Genomic DNA, 25,617 nt, shown 5'->3' on the forward strand with positions numbered 1-25,617 from the left:
TTTGTTCATTTTTGCATATATACTTAGTTAAGGATAACTATTTAGATTTGAGACGAGACCGTCTATAATTACAAGATTAAACGAACTTACCTAAGTGAAGTTTGATCTTGATTATAGGAAGGTCTCGTCGAAGTAAATAAGCCCAACTCAACCCCCTCAGTAATTTCTTCCCTTGGATTTGCAACAAAAGAACCTTTAGCTTTGAACAGGACGAATGGGTGTATTGGGATGCATGTGACATGTAGGGGACGGCAGGGGGGGTGGTTTTTGCTTTGAATATAGTGATGAAACCGGGCTACGCATAGGTACTACAACTATTCAAACTGGTCTCTTTTACAACGTATTGATAATTTTCATTATAAAACTTAGACTTTTCTGCTTTAAGTTTTTTATTAGTTCACTTGACAATATCGTTAATCGTACCATTATCCATGAATAACTCAAAGCATTCTAAAGGTGTTTTTGCATTTTTCCCATTAGCTTTAACACCTGGTAAATGTGTTTTAATATTTTCACTACGAGTCCTTACATTTTTAGGGTAGTATACCTTAGCTCATTTTGTCCCATCTTTTCCTATGTAGTGCAGATTTCGTTTCGCCTTACCTCCGTTTTCGGTTGTTGTTTCTTGCGTTTTTTCTTCTTCGATCTCTTCCACATGTGCTGATTAAGTCGTGCTTAGGTTGTTAATTTTTTCTTCTCCCTCTCCATCATTTACATCTATCATAGCGTCTTCCTCGCTATCACTGCAGTGATCACTTCCGCTTTCGTAGTCCTCTTCTCCTTCACTTTCTGAACCTATTGGCGCTTCTCCTTCGTCTAACTCTTGCTATAACTTAATAAGACGCTCTTGCCATTATAAAAATGCAATAAAACACATTTAAAATATCACCCACTAAAAAAAAATAACAATTTCACAGAGTATTGAAAAATTAGTTTACCTGTGTCCTGGGGTATGTGATACCCCAGACAACTTTGAAGACGTGTGGTCGCTACAGAATCAACAGGAGCACTGATTTTGCCGCGGGAACAGGATGACTGAAGTATAATTGGAAGGTACTAAGGCGCTCGGCGCGCTCCTACAGTGTACTAGAAATTCGCGCTTAATTTAAATTTACTGTGACCACACTGACGCCGGGTTAAACTACAACTGACTGACTAAAGGAATCTTTTAAATTTTTTTAATAGCATCAATGTCTGATCTATGACCATTTTAATTTTATGCCACGTCATTAAATTTTGCTGCATTAAGCTCGTAGTCTTTGGTTTATAATTTTGGATTTACGAAAACTAGAGCCGCGAAATCAAGTGCGTCTGATAAATATTGATAGCTGTAAAATGTGAATAAATTACTGAATTTCTCGGTACAATAGTACTGAAGAAACCCTAATTATCTGAAGAAAAGTCTCTTTCCAAGAAGCTACAACATAAAAATCCCTTGTATCTCATTTAGTTGTTGATTTACAGTCATGAGCGTTATTGCCAAAGTTGAACCTCAACTGACTATCTACCAGCATCTTTATAAATTTTTTTCATAGCATCAATAGTTTTCGATTTATGACCATTTTAATTTTATGCCACGTCATCAACATTTTGCTGCATTAAGCTCGTAGTTTTTCGCATATAACTTTTCATTTTCTGAAACTGGAGCCATGAAATAAAATTAATTTAATAATTAGTGATCAGGTCTAAATTTTTGATAATACTTACTGCAGCTCTAAACTCAATACTACTGCAAATATCTAAATTATTAGAGAAAGGTTCCCTTAAAAGAACCTGCAATAGAAAAATCACTTGTATCATTTTAAGATTTTGATCTACAGTTATGAGTATCATTACCACAGTTGAACCCCATCTGACTGACTAAAGGAATCTTTAATTTTTTTCAATAAAATCAATAGTGACTGATTTATGACTATTTTAATTTTATGCCACGTCATCAAATTTTGCTGCATTAAGCTCGGAGTCTTTGGCTTATAGCTTTGGATTTACGAAAACTAGAGCCGCGAAATAAAGTGTGTTTGATAAATAGTGATCAGCTCTAAAATGTGGATAATACTTAATGAATCTCTCAGTACAATACTACTGAAAAATACTCTTTCCAAAAAGCTACAACATAAAAATCATTTATATCTTCTTCATTATAACCAAAGTTGAATAATAACTGACAATCTGTAAAAATCTTTAATTTTTTTTCAATAGCTTTTGAATCATGACCATTTTAATTTTATGCCACGTCATCATCAGACTTTTGCTGCAATAATCTCAAAGTTTTTGGTTTGTAATAACTTTTGATCTACTGCATCTAGAGCCAAGAAATAAACATCATTTAACAGATATAAAAATATTGTATCTCTTAAAAAAACTGGGAGACAAAAATTGCCAATATCATAAACAAAATTAAAGAGCAAACGATCACCTACACGATTCCATTTAAATAATATTAATTACACGCGTATAATATTAAATTACAAGACGTGCTCGCATGTTATAGCAGTTTCGTGTACATAAATCGACTTTAATGTCCCAGTTTGTTTTACATGATACGGTAATATCGTTATTAAAGGAAACGATTACTTGGCAGTAAACCAGAAATCGGTTATTCTCCTTTTGAGCAATCAAAACTGAGTGAAATAAACCATACATCTTCCATAAAGACAAATTGATCTCCCATGGGTCGAGGGCCCTTCTTTCCTCTTTTGTTACTTGGTGGCGAAACGAATTACACCGAATCTATCAGACAAATAAGTACAACATAAAGCGAGGGGGGCCTCCCTCTTTTATTATATATACCTAGAGTGCATTATAAGGGATTTACGTGATTTTTGTTGCGTGTAATGGAATTGAGATACCGAGTGATTTTTTTCTCTGTTGAAAATTTTTTATTATTCTACGCCACTGTATGGGTCGTCGCTATCTCTTCATCTCGCTAATGTAATTAAAAGAGACAGACAATAACAAGGTCGTTTATTTATTATACCTGACCGTCGGTGGTGGTTGGCTCGTTAGTTACATTCCGGGATGCGACCTGACACCCGAAGTCACTTTTTTCGTGAATCTCTTTGACGCTTTTTTTCTGTTCAACGATTGCACCAAAGATTTTGCATTTGTTTTAATGGAATGAATATACTTTATGGATTTCTTAGTTTATTTTCTCATGTTTGAAATTATATTAATCATCTTGAAATTCGATTTTTCTTAAGCAGTTTGTATCTCTAAGTACCTCTAACGCCTATCACGTCTTCAGTATTGCCAAAATCGCATTAAAATTGCGATTTTCATTACTTCAAATACCTACAAAAGTTTTTTTAATTAATTTGAACTCAAGTGACTATTCCAGGCAGTTGAAATTTTTTTCAAGTAACTCCCTTAAAGGAATTGATGCTTCAATTGCCTGGAAATGCTGGAAAATCATTCCCAATAGTATTAACTGCTTGGATGTATTAAAAAATTATTTCCATTACTTTAAATGCCTGGAAAAGTTACTTATTTACGTAGAACTAAAGTGACTATTACAGGCAGTTGAAAGTTCTTTCAAGTAACTCCCTGAAGAAATCAATGCTTTAGTTACCTGGAAATGCTACAAAATGATTCCCAATAATGTCAACTGCCTGGGTGTACCAAAAACTAATTTCTATTACTTTAAAATTAACTTCGTTGTCTGGAAAAGTTGCTTTAACTACTTGGAACTCAAATGACTATTCCAGGCAGTTGAAACTTTGTCCAGGCAATTCCCTGGAAAAAAACGGATGCTTTATTTGCCTGAAAGTGCCGGAAATCAACTTCCAATGCCTGGACGTATCAAAAAATGACTTCCATCACTTGAAAATTACCTCAAATGCCTGGGAGAATTGCTTTGACTACTTGGAACTCGAATGACTATTCCAGGCCTTTGAAACTTCTTCTTGAAAATTCCCTGGAAGAAATAGATGCCTAAGCTGCCTGGAATTGTTGGAAAATGACTCTTAATACTCTCAACTGCCAGGAAAATATTATTTCTATCACTGCAAAATTACTTCAAATACGTGGAAAAGTTGCTTTAATTATTTGAAACTCAAGCAACTACTTCCAGACAATTCCCTGGAAGAAACAAATACTTTAATTGCCTAAAAGTAATGGAAAATGACTTCCAGTAAATGAAAATTACCTCAAATGCCTGGAAATGTTGCTTTAACTACTTGGAACTCAAGTGATTATTCCAGGCAGTTGAAACTTTTTTCAAGCAATTCTCTGGAAGAAATGAATTCAACTTCAACTGCCTGGACGTATCAAAAAAATTACATACTTCACTTAAAAATTACCTTCAACATTTGGAAAAATTGCTTTAATTTCTTAGAACTAGAATGAATATTCCAGGCAATTGAAACTTCTTCTAGGGAAATTTCTGGATTCTTCAACTATATAGAAATGCTGAAAATTGACTCCCAATAGTTTCAACTACCTGGACGTCGTAAAAATAATTTCTATTACTTCAAAATTGCCTTCAATAACTGGAAAAGTTGCTTAGACTACTTGGAACTCAAGTGACTATTCCAGGCAGTTAAAATTTTGTCCAGAAAATTGCCTGAAAGAAACGGATGCTTGAATTGCCTAAAAGTAACGGAAAATGACTTCCAATAGTGTCAACTTCCTGGACGTATCAAAAAATTACTTCTATCCCTTGAAAATTACCTCAAATGCCTGGGAGAGTTGCTTTGACTACTTGGAACTCGAAGGACTATTCCAGGCAATTGAAACTTCTTCTTGAAAATTCCCTGGAAGAAATAGATGCCTAAGCTGCCTGGAATTGTTGGAAAATGACTCTTAATACTCTCAACTGCCAGGAAAATATTATTTCTATCACTGCAAAATTACTTCAAATACGTGGAAAAGTTGCTTTAATTATTTGAAACTCAAGTGACTACTTCCAGACAATTTCCTGGAAGAAACGAATACTTTAATTGCCTAAAAGTAATGGAAAATGACTTCCAGTAAATGAAAATTACCTCAAATGCCTGGAAATGTTGCTTTAACTACTTGGAACTCAAGTGACTATTCCAGGCAGTTGAAACTTTTTTCAAGCAATTCTCTGGAAGAAATGAATTCAACTTCAACTGCCTGGACGTATCAAAAAAATTACATACATCATCTAGAAATTACCTCCAATATCTGGAAAAGTTGCCTTAATTTCTAAGAACTCGAATAAATATTCCAGGCAATTGAAACTTCTTCTAGGGAAATTTCTGGATGCTTCAACTATCTAGAAATGCTGAAAATTGATTCCCATTAGTCTCAACTGCCTGGACGTCGTAAAAAATTACTTCCAAATCACCTTAAATGCCTGGACAATCCGCAATTATATGTGAAAGAATACAACGAAATTTAGGCAGGTTATAAATGTGTTAAATTTGTCAAATTTAAATCCGAAAAATTTCAATAATTTTCCTAATCGTCTAAAAAGTGTAAAAATATAAAATATGAATTCAAGATTCGACTAAAATAGTCAATTCACACTAAAAAAAGGAAGTGAAATTTAAAAAACTACATTAATTCAAGAAATAAAAAAAATTTGGAAAATTCCAGGAAAATCTATTTTTTTCCACTGGATTCCACTAAATCCAAAAAAATTGGAGAAAAATTAGCAAAAAAAAAATTATTTTTATTTTCATGATATTTACCAAGGATTTCATAAATCAATCAATTTGAATTTCAAAATTTAATTAACAATATAGAAGATAGAGGAATATAAAGTCATTGAATGACATAGATCCAAGGAACTTTGGCGGCCTAATCGTAAAGCATTCATCGGTAATAATACTTTTTTGCCAAGAAAATCCAGAAAGAGCCAAGAATCCAAGAAAACTTCACTATTGCCTAAATATTAATGAAAAAGATTTTTTTTTTTAAATCGAATCCTTAAATATGCGAAGCAAAATTAATTATGATCCTTGGTGATACTTGAAGCTGAGACGGGAAATTACGCTTGGAAATGAGAAAAAAATTGAGTGTATTATTTCCACCATATGTATTATTACCTGGCACTATTATCTGGATCTACTTGAAATTTTAATTTACAATGAAATGACCTTTCTTGTATACGAGAAACATCATTTTGAAATGTTGGGTTGGGTTGGGTTGAACCATCTTGAAAATTAACATCTTAAATATTTACGATTTTTCATCACCTCTACCGCATATTAGATCTCTTTTACTGCTCAACAGGCTTGAAAGTTGGATTTTTCTTACGCCATTTGATTTACAGCCTAAGGATAATCCTGCCTAGAACCTGTGAACCTGGCACTCCTCTACTGCTTGGACTTCTACTTACTTCCCTCTATCAATTTTTTTTTAAACAAATAGAATCTCCTCGACAAGAACAATTCGTATAAGAAAATCAATCAAATCCGTCTTCGCCATTATAAGGCTAAAAAAAAAAAGATAACGACGAAACAAAAACGTCTCTACGTCTGTTTTAAGACCGAACAGATAAAGGAATACCTAAAACTTCTTTCGCCCGTTGGTTTCTTTAAAAAAAAAAATTCTTCTTTTTTCTGGTTGAATTTCTGTGTTCGTTCGGGCAGCATAAAACAATAGGGCCGCGGGTATAAGAGAATATCGAGTGTTATCTGAGCATTCCGATCAGAACGGGGTCCACATAAACAAACTGTCACCGTGACAGCCCCTCTCTTTTATATAAATTACGACCGGTCGTACCCGGAGACTATTCTCTCATTAAAATATATTTTAATTTTTTTTTGTTGTTTCTTGTGTTCTTTTGTTTTGATTGTCAACATTGATCGAGGTTTTTTTAAGCATGTTATTTGTTAATTATGTGACAAATGTCTAGTATGGAACATTTGTATGACGTATTGTACCATGCACCAATATTTTTGATTGAGTACAACCCAATGAGAAGTTCAAATTCAAATGCTTTATTTGCCCATATATAAAATTATAAAATACAGTTAATAAATCTAATTAAAATTTTGACAAAAAGGATTAATTCTCAATTATAAAAACCGCTATTCTGTTGGTACAGACGAAATAACCCTTAAAAATAATTAATTTATATTAAATAAATCAAAAGGAAACTTATAAAGCTTATTTGCAGTTGCAAGTGCGAGAGAGATGAAAGAAGTGTATTGTCACACGCAGCTTTTTCGTTCTATTTTATAAATCCGCTAAAAAGAGATAAAAAAGAAAATTACGATCTGTGATTAATTTAAAAAACTAGTTTGGTAAAGATTTGCTGTTTATTTAGTCCGATAATTATGGGTGAATGTTTTCATGTCGATGTTTATTGATAAATAAATTGTTGTAGTTTTCTTTTCTAAAATTGCTTTTAAGTTTTACACTGTGTTTAATAGATCCATACTGTAGATAGTATTTTGGACCCTTATATATTGCTTGGTAATAGTCCAGGACTTCGAGAGTGCCTCATTAAAGTATCATGTCTTGGAGACTAATAGTCTCGAAACTAAGATTTAAAAAATCCCTGGTGTACCATTGCTTAAGATCCAAAACATAAATAAATTTAAAAAAAACTTTAGATCCATGAGAAATAATAAAATTAATAAATTGAAAAAAATTGTGATCCTGACTGATTCCTGGGTCTCAGATAGGTTTTTATGCCAAAAAGGGGGTCAAAAGTCGATTATTTGAGTTTCTACCTCATTTCACCTCTCTAATATGCCTTGGATCATCTTGAAATGTTATTTTTTGTACGTAATTTACCCAGTTACAGACGTAAAGCAACAATTTATTACGATCGTCAATGATTCCTGGGTCTCCGATAGGTTTTCATGCCAAAAAGGGGGTCAAAAGTCGATTATTTGAGTTTCTACTTCATCTCATGTCTATAATATGCCTTGGATCTTCTTGAAATGTTATTTTTTGTACGTAATTTATCCAATTACAGACGTAAAGCATCAATTCATTACGATCGTCAATGATTCCTGGGTCTCAGATAGGTTTTCATGGCAAAAAGGGGTCAAAAGTCGATTATTTGAGATTCTACCGCATCTCACGTCTCTAATATGCCTTGGATCTTCTTGAAATGTTATTTTTTGTACCTAATTAACCCAATTACAGACGTAAAGCATCAATTCATTACGATCGCCAAAGATTCCTGGGTCTCAGATAGGTTTTTATGCCAAAAAGAGGGTTAGAAGTCGATTATTTGAGTTTCTACCGCATCTCACGTCTCTAATATGCCGTGGATCGTCTTGAAATGTTATTTTTTGTACGTAATTGAACCAATTACAGACGTAAAGCATCAATTTGTTACGATCGTCAATGATTCCTGGGTCTCCGATAGGTTTTCATGCCAAAAAGGGGGTCAAAAGTCGATTATTTGAGTTTCTACCGCATCTCACGTCTCTAATATGTCTTGGATCATCTTGAAATGTTATTTTTTGTACGTAATTTACCCAGTTACAGACGTAAAGCAACAATTTATTACGATCGTCAATGATTCCTGGGTCTCCGATAGGTTTTCATGCCAAAAAGGGGGTCAAAAGTCGATTATTTGAGTTTCTACTTCATCTCATGTCTATAATATGCCTTGGATCTTCTTGAAATGTTATTTTTTGTACGTAATTTATCTAATTACAGACGTAAAGCATCAATTCATTACGATCGTCAATGATTCCTGGGTCTCAGATAGGTTTTCATGGCAAAAAGGGGTCAAAAGTCGATTATTTGAGTTTCTACCGCATCTCACGTCTCTAATATGCCTTGGATCGTCTTGAAATGTTATTTTTTGTACGTAGTTGAACCAATTACAGACGTAAAGCATCAATTCATTACGATCGTCAATGATTTCTGGGTCTCAAATAGGTTTTCATGCCAAAAAGGGGGTCAAAATTCGATTATTTGAGTTTCTACCGCATCTCACGTCTCTAATATGCCTTGGATCGTCTTGAAATGTTATTTTTTGTACGTAGTTGAATCAATTACAGACGTAAAGCATCAACTCATTACGATCGCCAATGATTCCTGGGTCTCAAATAGGTTTTCATGCCAAAAAGGGGGTCAAAAGTCGATTATTTGAGTTTCTACCGCATCTCACGTCTCTAATACGCCTCGGATCATCTTAAAATATTATTTTTTGTATGTAATTGAACAAATTACAGACGTAAAGCATCAATTCAGTAGGGTCGCCAATGATTCCTGAATCTCAGATAGGTTTTCATGCCAAAAAGGGGGTCAAAAGTCGATTATTTGAGTTTCTACCTCATCTCACGTCTCTAATAAGCCGTGGATCGTCTTGAAATGTTATTTTTTGTACGTAATTAAACCAATTACAGACGCAAAGCATTAATTCATTACGATCGCCAATGATTCCTGGGTCTCAGATAGGTTCTCATGCCAAAAAGGGGGTCAAAAGTCGATTATTTGAGTTTCTACCGCATCTCACGTCTTTAATATGCCTTGGATCATCCTGAAATGTTATTTTTTGTACGTAATTTACCCAGTTACAGACGTAAAGCACCAATTCATTACGATCGTCAATGATTCCTAGGTCTCAAATAGGTTTTCATGCCAAAAAGGTGGTCAAAAGTCGATTATTTAAGTTTCTACCTCATTTCACCTCTCTAATATGCCTTGGACCATCTTGAAGTGTTATTTTTTGTACGTAATTGAACCAATTACAGACGTAAAGCTTCAATTCATTACGATCGTCAATGATTTCTGGGTCTCAAATAGGTTTTCATGCCAAAAAGGGGGTCAAAAGTCGATTATTTGAGTTTCTACCTCATCTGACGTCTTTCATATGCCTTGGATCTTTTTGAAATGTAATTTCTTGTACGTAATTGAACTAATTACAGACGTAAAGCATCAATTCATTACGATCGTCAATGATTTCTGGGTCTCAGATCGGTTTTCATGCCAAAAAGGGGGTCAAAAGTCGATTATTTGAGTTTCTACCGCACCTCACGTCTCTAATATACCTTGGATCTTCTTGAAATATCATTTTTTGTACGTAATTGAACCAATTACAGACGCAAAGCATTAATTCATTACGATCGCCAATGATTCCTGGGTCTCAGATAGGTTTTCATGCCAAAAAGTGGGTCAAAAGTCGATTATTTGAGTTTCTACCGCATCTCATGTCTCTAATATGCCTTGGATCTTCTTGAAATGTTATTTTTTGTACGTAATTGAACCAATTACAGACGTAAAGCATCAATTCATTACGATCGCCAATGATCCCTGGGTCTCGGATAGGTTTTCATGCCAAAAAGGGGGTAAAAGTCGATTATTTGAGTTTCTACCGCATCTCACGTCTCTAATATGTCTTGGATCATCTTGAAATGTTATTTTTTGTACGTAATTTACCCAGTTACAGACGTAAAGCAACAATTTATTACGATCGTCAATGATTCCTGGGTCTCCGATAGGTTTTCATGCCAAAAAGGGGGTCAAAAGTCGATTATTTGAGTTTCTACTTCATCTCATGTCTATAATATGCCTTGGATCTTCTTGAAATGTTATTTTTTGTACGTAATTTATCCAATTACAGACGTAAAGCATCAATTCATTACGATCGTCAATGATTCCTGGGTCTCAGATAGGTTTTCATGGCAAAAAGGGGTCAAAAGTCGATTATTTGAGTTTCTACCGCATCTCACGTCTCTAATATGCCTTGGATCGTCTTGAAATGTTATTTTTTGTACGTAGTTGAACCAATTACAGACGTAAAGCAATAATTCATTACGATCGTCAATGATTTCTGGGTCTCAAATAGGTTTTCATGCCAAAAAGGGGGTCAAAAGTCGATTATTTGAGTTTCTACCGCATCTCACGTCTCTAATACGCCTCGGATCATCTTAAAATATTATTTTTTGTATGTAATTGAACAAATTACAGACGTAAAGCATCAATTCAGTAGGGTCGCCAATGATTCCTGAATCTCAGATAGGTTTTCATGCCAAAAAGGGGGTCAAAAGTCGATTATTTGAGTTTCTACCTCATCTCACGTCTCTAATAAGCCGTGGATCGTCTTGAAATGTTATTTTTTGTACGTAATTAAACCAATTACAGACGCAAAGCATTAATTCATTACGATCGCCAATGATTCCTGGGTCTCAGATAGGTTCTCATGCCAAAAAGGGGGTCAAAAGTCGATTATTTGAGTTTCTACCGCATCTCACGTCTTTAATATGCCTTGGATCATCCTGAAATGTTATTTTTTGTACGTAATTTACCCAGTTACAGACGTAAAGCACCAATTCATTACGATCGTCAATGATTCCTAGGTCTCAAATAGGTTTTCATGCCAAAAAGGTGGTCAAAAGTCGATTATTTAAGTTTCTACCTCATTTCACCTCTCTAATATGCCTTGGACCATCTTGAAGTGTTATTTTTTGTACGTAATTGAACCAATTACAGACGTAAAGCTTCAATTCATTACGATCGTCAATGATTTCTGGGTCTCAGATAGGTGTTCATGCCAAACAGGGGGTCAAAAGTCGATTATTTGAGTTTCTACCTCATTTCACCTCTCTAATATGCCTTGGATCATCTTGAAAAATTTATGTCCAGAAACAAAATAAAATCTCCAAATGCATACTCATTTTATTCCAAAGCAACACAGGAAGCCCTCGACAAATCCCCACATACATGAATTTTTTCTAAAAAAAATTATTAATAAATCCGACCAATTACGACAGTTTATCACCCCATTACTTATACCGCTCGCGTTATCTTAACGGGTCGGTAATTTGGCATTTTTGCGTATTAATCAAAGACATTCGAGCTGCGTGTGAGGGCACTTGCCCATGCATAAACACGGCAAAACCATTAAGTTCGCTTATCGCAAGAATGTCGATACGCATTTCTTACCTACCCGGTGGTACCGGGCGTGAAATATGATACGGGACCCGTAAATGACACGGGATGCGTATATGATCCGTTTAGCACCCGCATTTTTGCCTATAGACTAATAGGGAGTATATTATATAAACATTTTACAGTAATACGGTTGTAGGTATAACATCCTAAGATATTCCTAGACTATCCTAAGGGGTAAAATTGGCATGTTTTGGTTCTTTGCATTTAAAAACTGTAACAGATTAGGTCTAACACTAATGGGCCCTTAACGCAAACCACCCAAAATGATTTACTAGGGCCAATAAATCCCAAATCAACATTTGCTTAAAATAAATTCGTCCCAAATGTGGGACGTCATCAGGAAGTCCCGAAAAAGGAAACATCCGAATATTTACGACTTATAAATTGGTTTAATGGTTTACTGTTGGCGCCTCGTTCAAGTGGGCGGCATCACTTTTAAATTTGCGGTTAAACTATGGCCATCTGTCAACACTTTTGGCATAAATTAATTTAAAATAAACGATAGACATTTTTACGTGTTCTTAAGGGAGGAAAAAGTCCTTTTGCACCTAACTGGCGCCCATCAAATGACAAATGTGACGTGCTACAACTACACGCTACAATTTATAACTTTTTTCCTTTTATTTTAACGGCTATAAAACAGTTTGTTAACTACAAAAGATCATTATCGAGACGATGGGCGTCCCAGGTAAATGGCAATAAAGTCGAAGGAAGGACCGGCTTACCTGGAAACTACGCTATACGACGTGTTCTCTTAAAAAAAAAATGTCAACCTTTTATCTGTTCATAATTCATATTGGGTGAGATTTTTTTTGAGCACATGACTTGTGGTGGTAGTTTCTAATTTGTAGGATGAGATCTTCTTGCTGGCTGCTCTCGTGAGAAGTGAAAAATTTGTAATTTTGAAAAATGCCTCTTGCTGTTCTTCTGAATCCAATTAGACTATCTGGAAGCTGGGATCTCTTGAAGCTCCTGAGTTATAGTAGTAGTAAGTCCTGTATTTTCTATAGATCTTCTCAAATCCTTTTATAATCTGATGTTTTCGTTATCTATAAGGTAAGATCTTATCGCTAGTGTAGAAATTTGAAAAAAAAATGCTAAGAACTTGCTATGCCTGGGAATTAAAAAAAATTAAGTACCAAACTTTTAATGGCGATTGTGGGAAAACTATGGGTTCCTTCTTTAAAGTTCCCACAACTGTTCTATCTTACTGTCCTTCTGAATCCATTGAAACAATCCACCAACTTGTATCTTATTTAGTCCTTCAATGTAGCCTTTTTGGGGTAAAAAAAACGAAAGTTCACTATAATTCGGTTCATGTTCATTAAAGGCCGCATTTTCAATTACCTGTACGAAATACCTGCTCACATATAGAAATTCTTCTGAGTTGTCTAGCTGTCTTTTCAATACCCCCCCGTACTAAATAAAACTAAGCCACGCCTCCCATTTGGTCGCCACCTGTCACGTGATCGATTGGGTATTTGGTTTGTAATCGAATCAAACTCCTCCCACGAATTATCATGGCGATTCAAGATGGCCGCTGACAGTGACATACGAGGGGAAAACAAATAGTTATTGAGTAGTGTTTGCGGTCAAAAAAGTGAACTGTTTTTAATTACCTCTATAATAAACCGATTATTAATTTTTATTTAAATAAAGAAAAACGCCCAGGCTTTTGTGTCAAAAAAATGACAGCTGCCATGTGACGTTTTTATCAAATCAAGCTCCTCCCACATACTGTCATGGCGATCCAAGATGGCCGTTAACAGTGACATACAAGGGGAAAACAAAGAGTTCTTGAGTAGTGTGTGGTCAAAAACGTAAACTATTTATAACTTTCTCTAATAAATAAATTGTTAATTTTTTATTAAATAAAGAAAATCCTCCAGGCTTTTGTGTCAAAAAAATGACAGCTGCCATGTGATGTTTTTATTCAATCATACAATCCTCCCACATACTGTCATGGCGATCCAAGATGGCCGCTAACAGTGACATACGAGGGGAAAATAAAGAGTTCTTGAATAGTGTGTGGTCAAAAACGTAAACTATTTATAACTTTCTCTAATAAATAAATTATTAATTTTTTATGAAATAAAGAAAATCTTCCAGGCTTTTGTGTCAAAAAAATGACAGCTGCCATGTGACGTTTTTATCAAATCAAGCTCCTCCCACAAACTGTCACGGCGATCCAAGATGGCCGCTAACAGTGACATACAAGGGGAAAACAAAGAGTTCTTGAGTAGTGTGTGGTCAAAAACGTAAACTATTTATAACTTTCTCTAATAAATAAATTATTATTTTTTTATAAAATAAAGAAAATCTTCTAGGTTTTAGTGTCAAAAAAATGACAGCTGCCAGGTGACGTTTTTATCAAATCAAGCTCCTTCCACAAACTGTCACGGCGATCCAAGATGGCCGCTGGCATTGACATACGAGGGACACACAAAGAGTTTTCATAAATGGCTTGAATTTGAATAGTTTGAACGAAAAATTGGCCAAAGACGTGAATAATTTTCATTTATTTGTGTGAAATAAATTATGAATTTTTGTTCAAATGAAGAAAATCGTCCAGGATCTTGTATCAAGTAATTGTTGCCATTACTAGCCAAAGAGGTGAATCAGTATAATAAATTGTAATTTTTTTTGAAATATGACTAATGTCATAAGATCAACTATCAAACATAAAGAAACTTAAGTGCAACTTTCATGTATGTACTTTTAACAGTCTTCAAGATATTTTACAATGAATTAACAAAAATTATTTGGTAATCTACTGGCACATTTAATTTGATAACTCAGTTAATGTTGTTCCTATGAGGTTTTTCCTAATTACTAAATTTAAAGTCAATTCAATTTCCTTCAAGAAACTTTAGTACAATTTTCATATGCCTTTAACAGTCTTCGAAATATTTTAGAATGAATTAAAAAAAAAATGTTTGTTACTAGGGGTGTCTACTGGTACATTTAAGTTGATAACTCGGTTAATATTGATCCTATGAGATTTTTCTTAATTACCAAATTTGAAGTCAATTAAATTTCTTTTAAGAAACTTTAAAGCAATTTTCATGTATCTTGAACAGTCTTCAAGATGTTTTAGAATGAATTTAAGAAGAATTGAGCTAAATGAAACAAAAAGTAGAGCTTTAATTGTGATTGTGACTTGTGATCTTGTCTTGGTCATTGTCTTTATAAATGGCCATATGTAGAATATTTCTTATGGTAGCTCAATAAAATAAAAACTAGAGCATTCAAAACGTGTTTCTCTATAAATTTTATTCGAGGCTCAAATCGCTTGGACTGACTCTTCGTGAGATATTTGGCCTCAAAATTGGAGTAACTTCCAGTTAAAAAAAAATCACTTTTATATACCAGGGCTCCCTATAAATGTCCATTTCTATTAAACTCCTTATGCTGGATCAATGAAATAAAAACTAAAGCATTTAGGACACTTTTTTTTATGAATTTATTTAACACTCAATTTTGTAAGCCTTTGTTGAGATATAAACTTTCAAAAAATCGTATCATGCTTATAAATGACCACGTGCATAATTTTCAGAAAATTTCAGCTTTTAAAAGAAAATCTCTTATTTCTGTTTGAATGATTCAATAAAATAAATCAAACTTTGCAGGAGGATTGTAGCAAAACTATCGATTTCTTGTTCAAAATTCCAACGATTATTCCAAGGCCACAGAACCATCTCTCTCTTTTACCCTCTGATATATGTGTTAAAAAGTAAAATTTTTGAATTTTCGAAAACCTATAACTCCTACCAATCTACACAAATCCAATCGTATAGTTACAATGGCAGTTAGCTTAAAAAGTTTTGGAAACACATCAGTTAAAAAAAGACACATAATTAAATGGTAATCTAAGGGTGCATTGACAAGTGACGATATCAAAGACAGTTGACACTAATGACAGAATAAATGTCAACAATATTTAGATAACTTTGATGTGTCACACTATAGGAATAAAAATGAAGGGAAATTCAAGTCAAAGAATAGTATACCAGTGAATTTTTAATATTATATTAGAGATATTTAGCAACTGTTACGTATAATAATTCTTAAGTTTATTTCAGTAGACGTGCACACGTGTACCATATCACGTGGTTTTAATTTCTGAAAATGTTAATCCCGGAGGTTTTATTTTTTTTATAATTTACGATCGGTTTTACGGTACATGACCGACGAATTATCGATGAATTATCATGTGGGGCGCACCACCTGGATGCACCTTTTATTATTAGTGTTACTACACGTGACGATTCACATACGGTTTTTTTGAGTGATTTCTTTTTTAATAAAATGCCTGTTTTATTTATTGTTGTATTTGGTTTCAGGTACTTAAGTATTGTGACCATTTACATGGCAAGTGGTACTTCTCGGAGGTGCGTGCGATCTTTTCCAGGAGGTATTTGCTGCAGAACAATGCCATTGAGATTTTTCTGGCTAGCAGAAGTAAGTATTTATTTGATTTATTTTTTATTAGCTTAGTGTTTATCCATAAGGTTGTATTTCTTCTGGTTTCTTAAGGTAAAAGATTATTAAAAAAAAATTAGAAGTTCCATTCACTGTCGTAGAAAGAAAGGAGTTGTTAGTAGATGCCCTAACAGACACCTGGTAATGAACTATAATTTCCCGCTTTTAAGCATAGAATCAGGGAAAACTGCTCCCCAGTGATTTTTTTGCTTTACATTCTGTATCATTTATAGCTTTTTTCTCTCTTTTTTATCTTATTTATATTTTCTTTTCTTTCACTTTTTACACGTGCAATCTGTTGTTTCCTATAGATACCTGTATATAAATCATATGTTTATGATAAGTTTTATATTATTAATATACGTATTGTATTTAATTTCATTGATAGTAATATAAACTTTTTAAATTTATTCCAGGCAGATGTACTAACTCTTTTTTTTGTATTTTGAGTTTTTATGCACTTTTTAATTTTTTCCAGACTTTAGAAATCATTTTCCATTTTTCCGGTTAACTTTCTTACTGATTTTCTGAACAATTTTTAGTCAATTTCATATTTTATTTATATTTTCAATATTTTAATTTTTTTTGCTACTAATGAGTATTTTTTTTTATTTTTACAAGAATTTCATTTTTTCACTTTTGGTTGGTTCTTTCAGTGAATTTTATAAAATATTTTTTAATTTTCTTCAGGCAATTGTAATAATTGTTTTTTTTTTCTCAGTTTTGAGATTTTTGGATATTTTTTAATTTTTTACAGGCAGTTGAACATATTCTAAAGTTATCTTAAATAAATGATACTAGAAAAAAAAATTGAGACAGTTTCCGTCATTCTGAATTATTTATTTTTTACTTTATATGCCTGGAAAAAATATTTTTTATTTATTTTCTTATAATTCAACTATATTCCATGGAAAAACACGCATACTATTTTTTTTCTAAAAACAAGTCTTTTTCTCTACTGGAATATGGAAAATATTGGAAAACTACATGAGGAAAATAAAACCCTGGAAAATTGACCAGGAAACGACTTTTACTACTGAAGATTTCAACTGATTTGGAGAGAAACATAATGTCGTATTTCCAAAAAAACTTAACATTTTGAATTGGTTTTTTGATGTAGAAAAAATTGAAGAATTTCCAGAATGCTTAAATTCCATGATTCTAATATTATAAAAATTACAAACTTTGAAGGATTAGTGTAGGAAGACTCTTTAGTCAGATTTTGCCTCATGATTCCATTGACTGTTGACTAATCCGGATCTTCTTAATTGCATAAAAAGATCCAGAAGCTCGTCTATCTTTAAGTTTCCGAGATATCTGGTCACCAAATTTGGGCAATAAAAGGGATATCTTTTATTTTAGTGATATATTGAATGTATCAAGTGATTCCAGGAATTTGAATATTTTTCCACCTATTCCAGGCATTTAAAATTATTTCCTTTATACCTTCCAAATCATTATACATCTGATTTCATAAATTTGGATAATTTTCCAGGCATTCCAGGCTTTCAAAATTAATTTTATTGTAATTCCAGGTAATTAAAATAATGCTTTTGTACCCTCTAGGCATCTGGAATAACTTTTCATCTCTCCCAGGATTCCATTTTTAATTTTTCAAATGTGTCAAGGTGTTTAGCCAAATTTTCAAGACTTTCAGTGTTTTGGGAAATATTTTAATTTACTTTAGACATCTAGAACCATTTTTCATGCCTCAAAGTGATATAGACTACGTCAAATGCTTGAAATAAAATAAATATAGTCCGAAAGCCTGGAATAAAATAAAAAATTGCTCTATAACATCAGAAGACACACAAATACCTGGCACATACTGCTAATGCCTGGAACATGTATTTTATAAGGAATAGCTCAAAACCACGAGAGTAAGATGCAAGTCTTTAATTGCCTGGAAAAGTCTTATAAAAAAATAATTCTTTCGAATCACTCTATCTTATTTCACAAATTTTAATAATTTTTCATCTATTCCTGTATCTTGAAGGAATTTTTCACCTCTTCCAGGATTCCATTTTAATTTTTTTGATAAATTTTCATGTTTTTTAGACTTTTGAATAATTTTTCATTCTACTGCAGACACTTAATATAATTCTGCTTTTTATATAATTTTTTTGGATTCATTCTTTGAAGTCATTAAAATTTATCACATATGCCAGGAATAATAATTCGATTCCAACCTCACTACAAAAGCCTGAAAGGTAAGAAAAAATTACTTTAAATGCCCGGAATAACTAAAAACTAACCTAAATGCCTGAAATAAAATAGATCTTAAATCCTAGAATAAAATTAACAATAAATCTGTAAGAGCTGAAGACATATTAGCCTTTTTAACCATTGTTGACCAAAAAAAAAAATTGAACTTTAAGGTGACCATTTATCTTAAGCCCCAACATCTCAAAAAGCCTTTGGAATTTTCGTATGAAATAAAAAATAGAATAATCAGGAGAATATTATTTAAAATAATGCTTAATGTTTAAACCAGTTTAAATAAGGATTCTCGAGATATCAGCCCTTTTAGGGTAGTACTGTCCAAGGATAATATCTTAAAAACTAATTAGAATTATCTTAAAAAAATAATAAATAATTTAAAATTCTAATCAATTTTTTCATTCTAATTAAAATTTCACCCCTTTCTAAAGTAAATCGATTAATACTTAACGTCATCCTTTTTATTAAATTAGTTAAATTCGCATTTGAAAGTTTCAAAGTAAATTAAAAACAATTAGGTTAAGGGTCAATGTAACAACTAAACTGATTAGAAACAATAGAACTTTCAACCAAGTAGTCTATTATTATTAAAAAAAAAACAAAATACATGTATTTTGGTTTTTTGTGAAAAAAGGGTTTATGGTACTTGAAGATTTTTTTTTGAAAATCTATTAGCTAAAATACTCTTATTTGTCCGGAAAAAAGATTTTTTTCATAAAATCAGCATTTTTTTCTAACAATAGGTTTTACATGACAACCATTAATAAGCAATTATACTTGATCAAGGGAATATTATTTTCTTATAGTGCTGTGCACCAATAAATCCCGTACAGTGCTGCCAATCCTTTGAACACAAAAAGGCATTAAAATTACAATCAATTGGCAATATTGCAATTATTATCAATTATTTTAAATTTCAAACGAAGCTATCCAGGTACGAAATACAAATATCTTGAATACCTGGAATAAAATTAAAATTACTCTACAATAAAAATACCTGGAATATAATTAGAAATGATTCCAAATACCTGAAAAAGATGAAACATGATCTCAATTGCCTGGAATATACGTGGAAAATTATTTCTATCTCTCTGGAACAATATATTATGTAAAAAATGCCTTTAAAAGGCCAAAAATACGAGAGCCTGCAAAAATTGGTCAAAAAGACTGGATATTAAAGACTCAAGTACCTTTAGATAGTTCTCATTTTTTTATACTCATCTTTTTTCTCTTGTACTACAGGCTACAACTATAAAAGACTGAAGAAGCAGCTACAGAAACGTATTAAATTCAACTTCCTATATTTACTCAATAAAAAAACCCTTAGCCACTAGAAACCTTGGGCTGTCAAACACCTTAATGAACTTAATAAAAAGATTAAGTAAATGCCTTTAACGATAAAGTAATTTTAAATTTATAGATGCCCTTTTTCTAAAACTGTTACGTTCTCGAAATCTAAAATAAATCCCGAATCTTTAGCTACAATAGTACATTTTATCGTTTCACCATCTACATCAGGGTTTTCGCACTTATCGCTACACTGAATCTTACCAAAGTGACGAGAAGAGTATAATATATTTTAAAATGTTTAATTTTTTTTTAGCCTCGATTATGTTCGCCTTCCCAGACCAAAACACCGTCAAAAAAGTGATCAAGGCCCTACCGAGGGTGGGGGTAGGAATCAAGTACGGTATCCCGCAAACCAGGAAGGCGAGCATGATGTCGCCGAGACAACTGATGCGCAACTCGAACATGACCCAGAAGTGGCAACGTCGTGAAATCTCCAATTTCGAGTACTTAATGTTTTTAAATACCATTGCAGGTAGGTTGTAACACTACTTTTTTATCATTATTTACTAAAAGTACGGTTATTTTTACATATCCTAGTATATAAAAATATAGCAAGGATTAGGTTATCGTAAAAAGGGGTCCAAATCCGTAACGGGATGCCCCGGATAGAGACGTCAGGACGAATTAGGCGCCACCTTTTTCACGTGCGCACCGCACCCGTTTCGGATTAGTTCCCCCTAGTTATTCCTTTTTTTTTTCTTTCGGGTATATAAGGGGGAAACAAATGGGAAAAGCCGGATTTTTGTTATTGCGTGTATTTTCGGAGGGAAATATTTCTTGGGAGTTTTTGCTTAGGAACCTTTAAGTAAACCGTAGTTTTGTTATGCACCTTTTTAGCTTAGCTCGTATTTTTAGAGGGCATTTTTCGGTTAAAAAAAATCGTCAAAAAAGGCGTCAGACTCATTTTTCGGCTCAAAAATGCGTATAAAAATTTGTTTTTAAGTGTCAATTTTCTTTTCCAGTTGTTGAACGAACTGTCGTAATTTGTCCAGGCACTTGATTCTTTTTTTCCTAGTAATAATTTTCCATCATCCCTGACAATTCATGTTATTTATTTTTGAGTTCCTTTGGGCACTTTTTCTCACTTTTTCACTTTTTCCTGGCAGTTGATTATTTTCTTATCACTCATTGATTGTTTCCCATTTCCAGAGAGTTAACAAGATATTTCATTTCCAGATGTCAAATTTTTGTTTTTTCCTCTAAACAGTTGATTATTTGCCTGTCAACTAGTGATTTTATCCGATTTCCAGATAATTGATGAGGTTTTTTAATTTCAGATGTAAAATTTTTATCATTTGTCCAAGTATTGTTGTTATGTTACAATTGTTGAAATGAACATACAAATGTTACATTCCAGGGTGGCAGATGCCTGGACGAATATAAAAATTAGTTTTGGCATTTGGAAGATTAAAAAATGCCTGGAAGAAAATGAAATATGACTATGAGTTTTGACGAAAATGTATGTTTTTTAGGGATTTTTCATTTTTTCCAGGCATTTAAGTAGCTTTTTACGAATTTCAGACATAAGTGTCAACTGCCTAGGAAAAAGCTAAAAATTACTTTCTTTATTTATTTCTCTTCGAAACGGCTCAATTTAAAAAAATATAAAATATTTTACAAGAGAACAAAAACTCAATTTGCACTATAAAAAATCCCAAACTTTGGAGATCCATATCTCGACTTCTATGGGTACTATCGAGAAAATTCCAACGGTTTTGTCTTAGTTTCGTCGTTCTAAATCCAACGAGACCATCCGCAAGGTCGTAGCTCTTCTAGTAGCTGAGATATGGCATTTTTGATGCCCATTTTTGGCCTCAAAAACGGACGTGGAAAACGACTTTTTCAGGATTTTCAAAGTGCTCTCATTCCCTTAGTTCTGCTCGGATCCTGTTAAAACCCGGTGTTTTCGTAATCTAGGGGACCCAAATAAGACGCTGGTATACTTAGTTTGATTTCGAAAAAAATCAATTTTTGGTGAAAAAATTCGATACGGGGGGGTATACCCGAAAAATGAAAAATTCCAAACTTTGAAGGTCGATATCTCGGCTTCTGTTGGAGCTATCGGGAAAATTCCAACGGTTTTTTCTTAGTTTCATCGTTCTGAATCCAACGAGACCATCCGCAAGGTCGTAGCTCTTCTAGTAGCTGAGATATGGCATTTTTGATGCCCATTTTTGGCCTCAAAAACGGACGTGGAAAACGACTTTTTCAGGATTTTCAAAGTGCTCTCATTCCCTTAGTTCTGCTCGGATCCTGTTAAAACCCGGTGTTTTCGTAATCTAGGGGACCCAAATAAGACGCTGGTATACTTAGTTTGATTTCGAAAAAAATCAATTTTTGGTGAAAAAATTCGATACGGGGGGGTATACCCGAAAAATGAAAAATTCCAAACTTTGAAGGTCGATATCTCGGCTTCTGTTGGAGCTATCGGGAAAATTCCAACGGTTTTTTCTTAGTTTCATCGTTCTGAATCCAACGAGACCATCCGCAAGGTCGTAGCTCTTTTAGTAGCTGAGATATGGCATTTTTGATGCCCATTTTTGGCCTCAAAAACGGACGTCGAAAACGACTTTTTCAGGATTTTAAAAGTGCTCTCATTCCCTTAGTTCTGCTCGGATCCTGTTATAACCCGGTGTTTTCGTAATCTAGGGGACCCATATAAGACGCTGGTATACTTAGTTTGATTTCGAAAAAAATCAATTTTTGGTGAAAAAATTCGATACCGGGGGGTATACCCGAAAAATGAAAAATTCCAAACTTTGAAGGTCGATATCTCGGCTTCTGTTGGAGCTATCGGGAAAATTCCAACGGTTTTGTCTTAGTTTCGTCGTTCTAAATCCAACGAGACCATCCGCAAGGTCGTAGCTCTTCTAATAGCTGAGATATGGCATTTTTGATGCCCATTTTTGGCCTCAAAAACGGACGTGGAAAACGACTTTTTCAGGATTTTCAAAGTGCTCTCATTCCCTTAGTTCTGCTCGGATCCTGTTAAAACCCGGTGTTTTCGTAATCTAGGGGACCCAAATAAGACGCTGGTATACTTAGTTTGATTTCGAAAAAAATCAATTTTTGGTGAAAAAATTCGATACGGGGGGGTATACCCGAAAAATGAAAAATTCCAAACTTTGAAGGTCGATATCTCGGCTTCTGTTGGAGCTATCGGGAAAATTCCAACGGTTTTGTCTTAGTTTCGTCGTTCTAAATCCAACGAGACCATCCGCAAGGTCGTAGCTCTTCTAGTAGCTGAGATATGGCATTTTTGATGCCCATTTTTGGCCTCAAAAACGGACGTGGAAAACGACTTTTTCAGGATTTTAAAAGTGCTCTCATTCCCTTAGTTCTGCTCGGATCCTGTTATAACCCGGTGTTTTCGTAATCTAGGGGACCCAAATAAGACGCTGGTATACTTAGTTTGATTTCGAAAAAAATCAATTTTTGGTGAAAAAATTCGATACGGGGGGGTATACCCGAAAAATGAAAAATTCCAAACTTTGAAGGTCGATATCTCGGCTTCTGTTGGAGCTATCGGGAAAATTCCAACGGTTTTGTCTTAGTTTCGTCGTTCTAAATCCAACGAGACCATCCGCAAGGTCGTAGCTCTTCTAGTAGCTGAGATATGGCATTTTTGATGCCCATTTTTGGCCTCAAAAACGGACGTGGAAAACGACTTTTTCAGGATTTTAAAAGTGCTCTCATTCCCTTAGTTCTGCTCGGATCCTATTATAACCCGGTGTTTTCGTAATCTAGGGGACCCAAATAAGACGCTGGTATACTTAGTTTGATTTCGAAAAAAATCAATTTTTGGTGAAAAAATTCGATACGGGGGGGTATACCCGAAAAATGAAAAATTCCAAACTTTGAAGGTCGATATCTCGGCTTCTGTTGGAGCTATCGGGAAAATTCCAACGGTTTTGTCTTAGTTTCGTCGTTCTAAATCCAACGAGACCATCCGCAAGGTCGTAGCTCTTCTAGTAGCTGAGATATGGCATTTTTGATGCCCATTTTTGGCCTCAAAAACGGACGTGGAAAACGACTTTTTCAGGATTTTAAAAGTGCTCTCATTCCCTTAGTTCTGCTCGGATCCTGTTATAACCCGGTGTTTTCGTAATCTAGGGGACCCAAATAAGACGCTGGTATACTTAGTTTGATTTCGAAAAAAATCAATTTTTGGTGAAAAAATTCGATACGGGGGGGTATACCCGAAAAATGAAAAATTCCAAACTTTGAAGGTCGATATCTCGGCTTCTGCTGGACCTATCGGGAAAATTCCAACGGTTTTGTCTTAGTTTCGTCGTTCTAAATCCAACGAGACCATCCGCAAGGTCGTAGCTCTTCTAGTAGCTGAGATATGGCATTTTTGATGCCCATTTTTGGCCTCAAAAACGGACGTGGAAAACGACTTTTTCAGGATTTTAAAAGTGCTCTCATTCCCTTAGTTCTGCTCGGATCCTGTTATAACCCGGTGTTTTCGTAATCTAGGGGACCCAAATAAGACGCTGGTATACTTAGTTTGATTTCGAAAAAAATCAATTTTTGGTGAAAAAATTCGATACGGGGGGGTATACCCGAAAAATGAAAAATTCCAAACTTTGAAGGTCGATATCTCGGCTTCTGCTGGACCTATCGGGAAAATTCCAACGGTTTTGTCTTAGTTTCGTCGTTCTAAATCCAACGAGACCATCCGCAAGGTCGTAGCTCTTCTAGTAGCTGAGATATGGCATTTTTGATGCCCATTTTTGGCCTCAAAAACGGACGTGGAAAACGACTTTTTCAGGATTTTAAAAGTGCTCTCATTCCCTTAGTTCTGCTCGGATCCTGTTATAACCCGGTGTTTTCGTAATCTAGGGGACCCAAATAAGACGCTGGTATACTTAGTTTGATTTCGAAAAAAATCAATTTTTGGTGAAAAAATTCGATACGGGGGGGTATACCCGAAAAATGAAAAATTCCAAACTTTGAAGGTCGATATCTCGGCTTCTGTTGGAGCTATCGGGAAAATTCCAACGGTTTTGTCTTAGTTTCGTCGTTCTAAATCCAACGAGACCATCCGCAAGGTCGTAGCTCTTCTAGTAGCTGAGATATGGCATTTTTGATGCCCATTTTTGGCCTCAAAAACGGACGTGGAAAACGACTTTTTCAGGATTTTAAAAGTGCTCTCATTCCCTTAGTTCTGCTCGGATCCTGTTATAACCCGGTGTTTTCGTAATCTAGGGGACCCAAATAAGACGCTGGTATACTTAGTTTGATTTCGAAAAAAATCAATTTTTGGTGAAAAAATTCGATACGGGGGGGTATACCCGAAAAATGAAAAATTCCAAACTTTGAAGGTCGATATCTCGGCTTCTGTTGGAGCTATCGGGAAAATTCCAACGGTTTTGTCTTAGTTTCGTCGTTCTAAATCCAACGAGACCATCCGCAAGGTCGTAGCTCTTCTAGTAGCTGAGATATGGCATTTTTGATGCCCATTTTTGGCCTCAAAAACGGACGTGGAAAACGACTTTTTCAGGATTTTAAAAGTGCTCTCATTCCCTTAGTTCTGCTCGGATCCTGTTATAACCCGGTGTTTTCGTAATCTAGGGGACCCAAATAAGACGCTGGTATACTTAGTTTGATTTCGAAAAAAATCAATTTTTGGTGAAAAAATTCGATACGGGGGGGTATACCCGAAAAATGAAAAATTCCAAACTTTGAAGGTCGATATCTCGGCTTCTGCTGGACCTATCGGGAAAATTC

General features: G+C 34.2%; 1 protein-coding gene across 6 annotated transcripts in view; it reads left to right on the forward strand.

Annotated features, from left to right (window-relative positions):
- Positions 1-25,617, forward strand: part of LOC126737822 (neurobeachin) — a 529,789-nt gene that overhangs the window by 433,783 nt on the left and 70,389 nt on the right. For all 6 annotated transcript variants that reach the window (XM_050442884.1, XM_050442885.1, XM_050442880.1 and 3 more), the window contains 2 exons: positions 16,176-16,293; positions 20,138-20,356. In XM_050442884.1, coding sequence (XP_050298841.1) covers positions 16,176-16,293; positions 20,138-20,356 — 337 coding nt within the window. The remainder of the gene's footprint in view (positions 1-16,175; positions 16,294-20,137; positions 20,357-25,617) is intronic.

Source organism: Anthonomus grandis, chromosome 6, assembly GCF_022605725.1.
Source record: "Anthonomus grandis grandis chromosome 6, icAntGran1.3, whole genome shotgun sequence".
Taxonomy (NCBI): domain Eukaryota; kingdom Metazoa; phylum Arthropoda; class Insecta; order Coleoptera; family Curculionidae; genus Anthonomus; species Anthonomus grandis.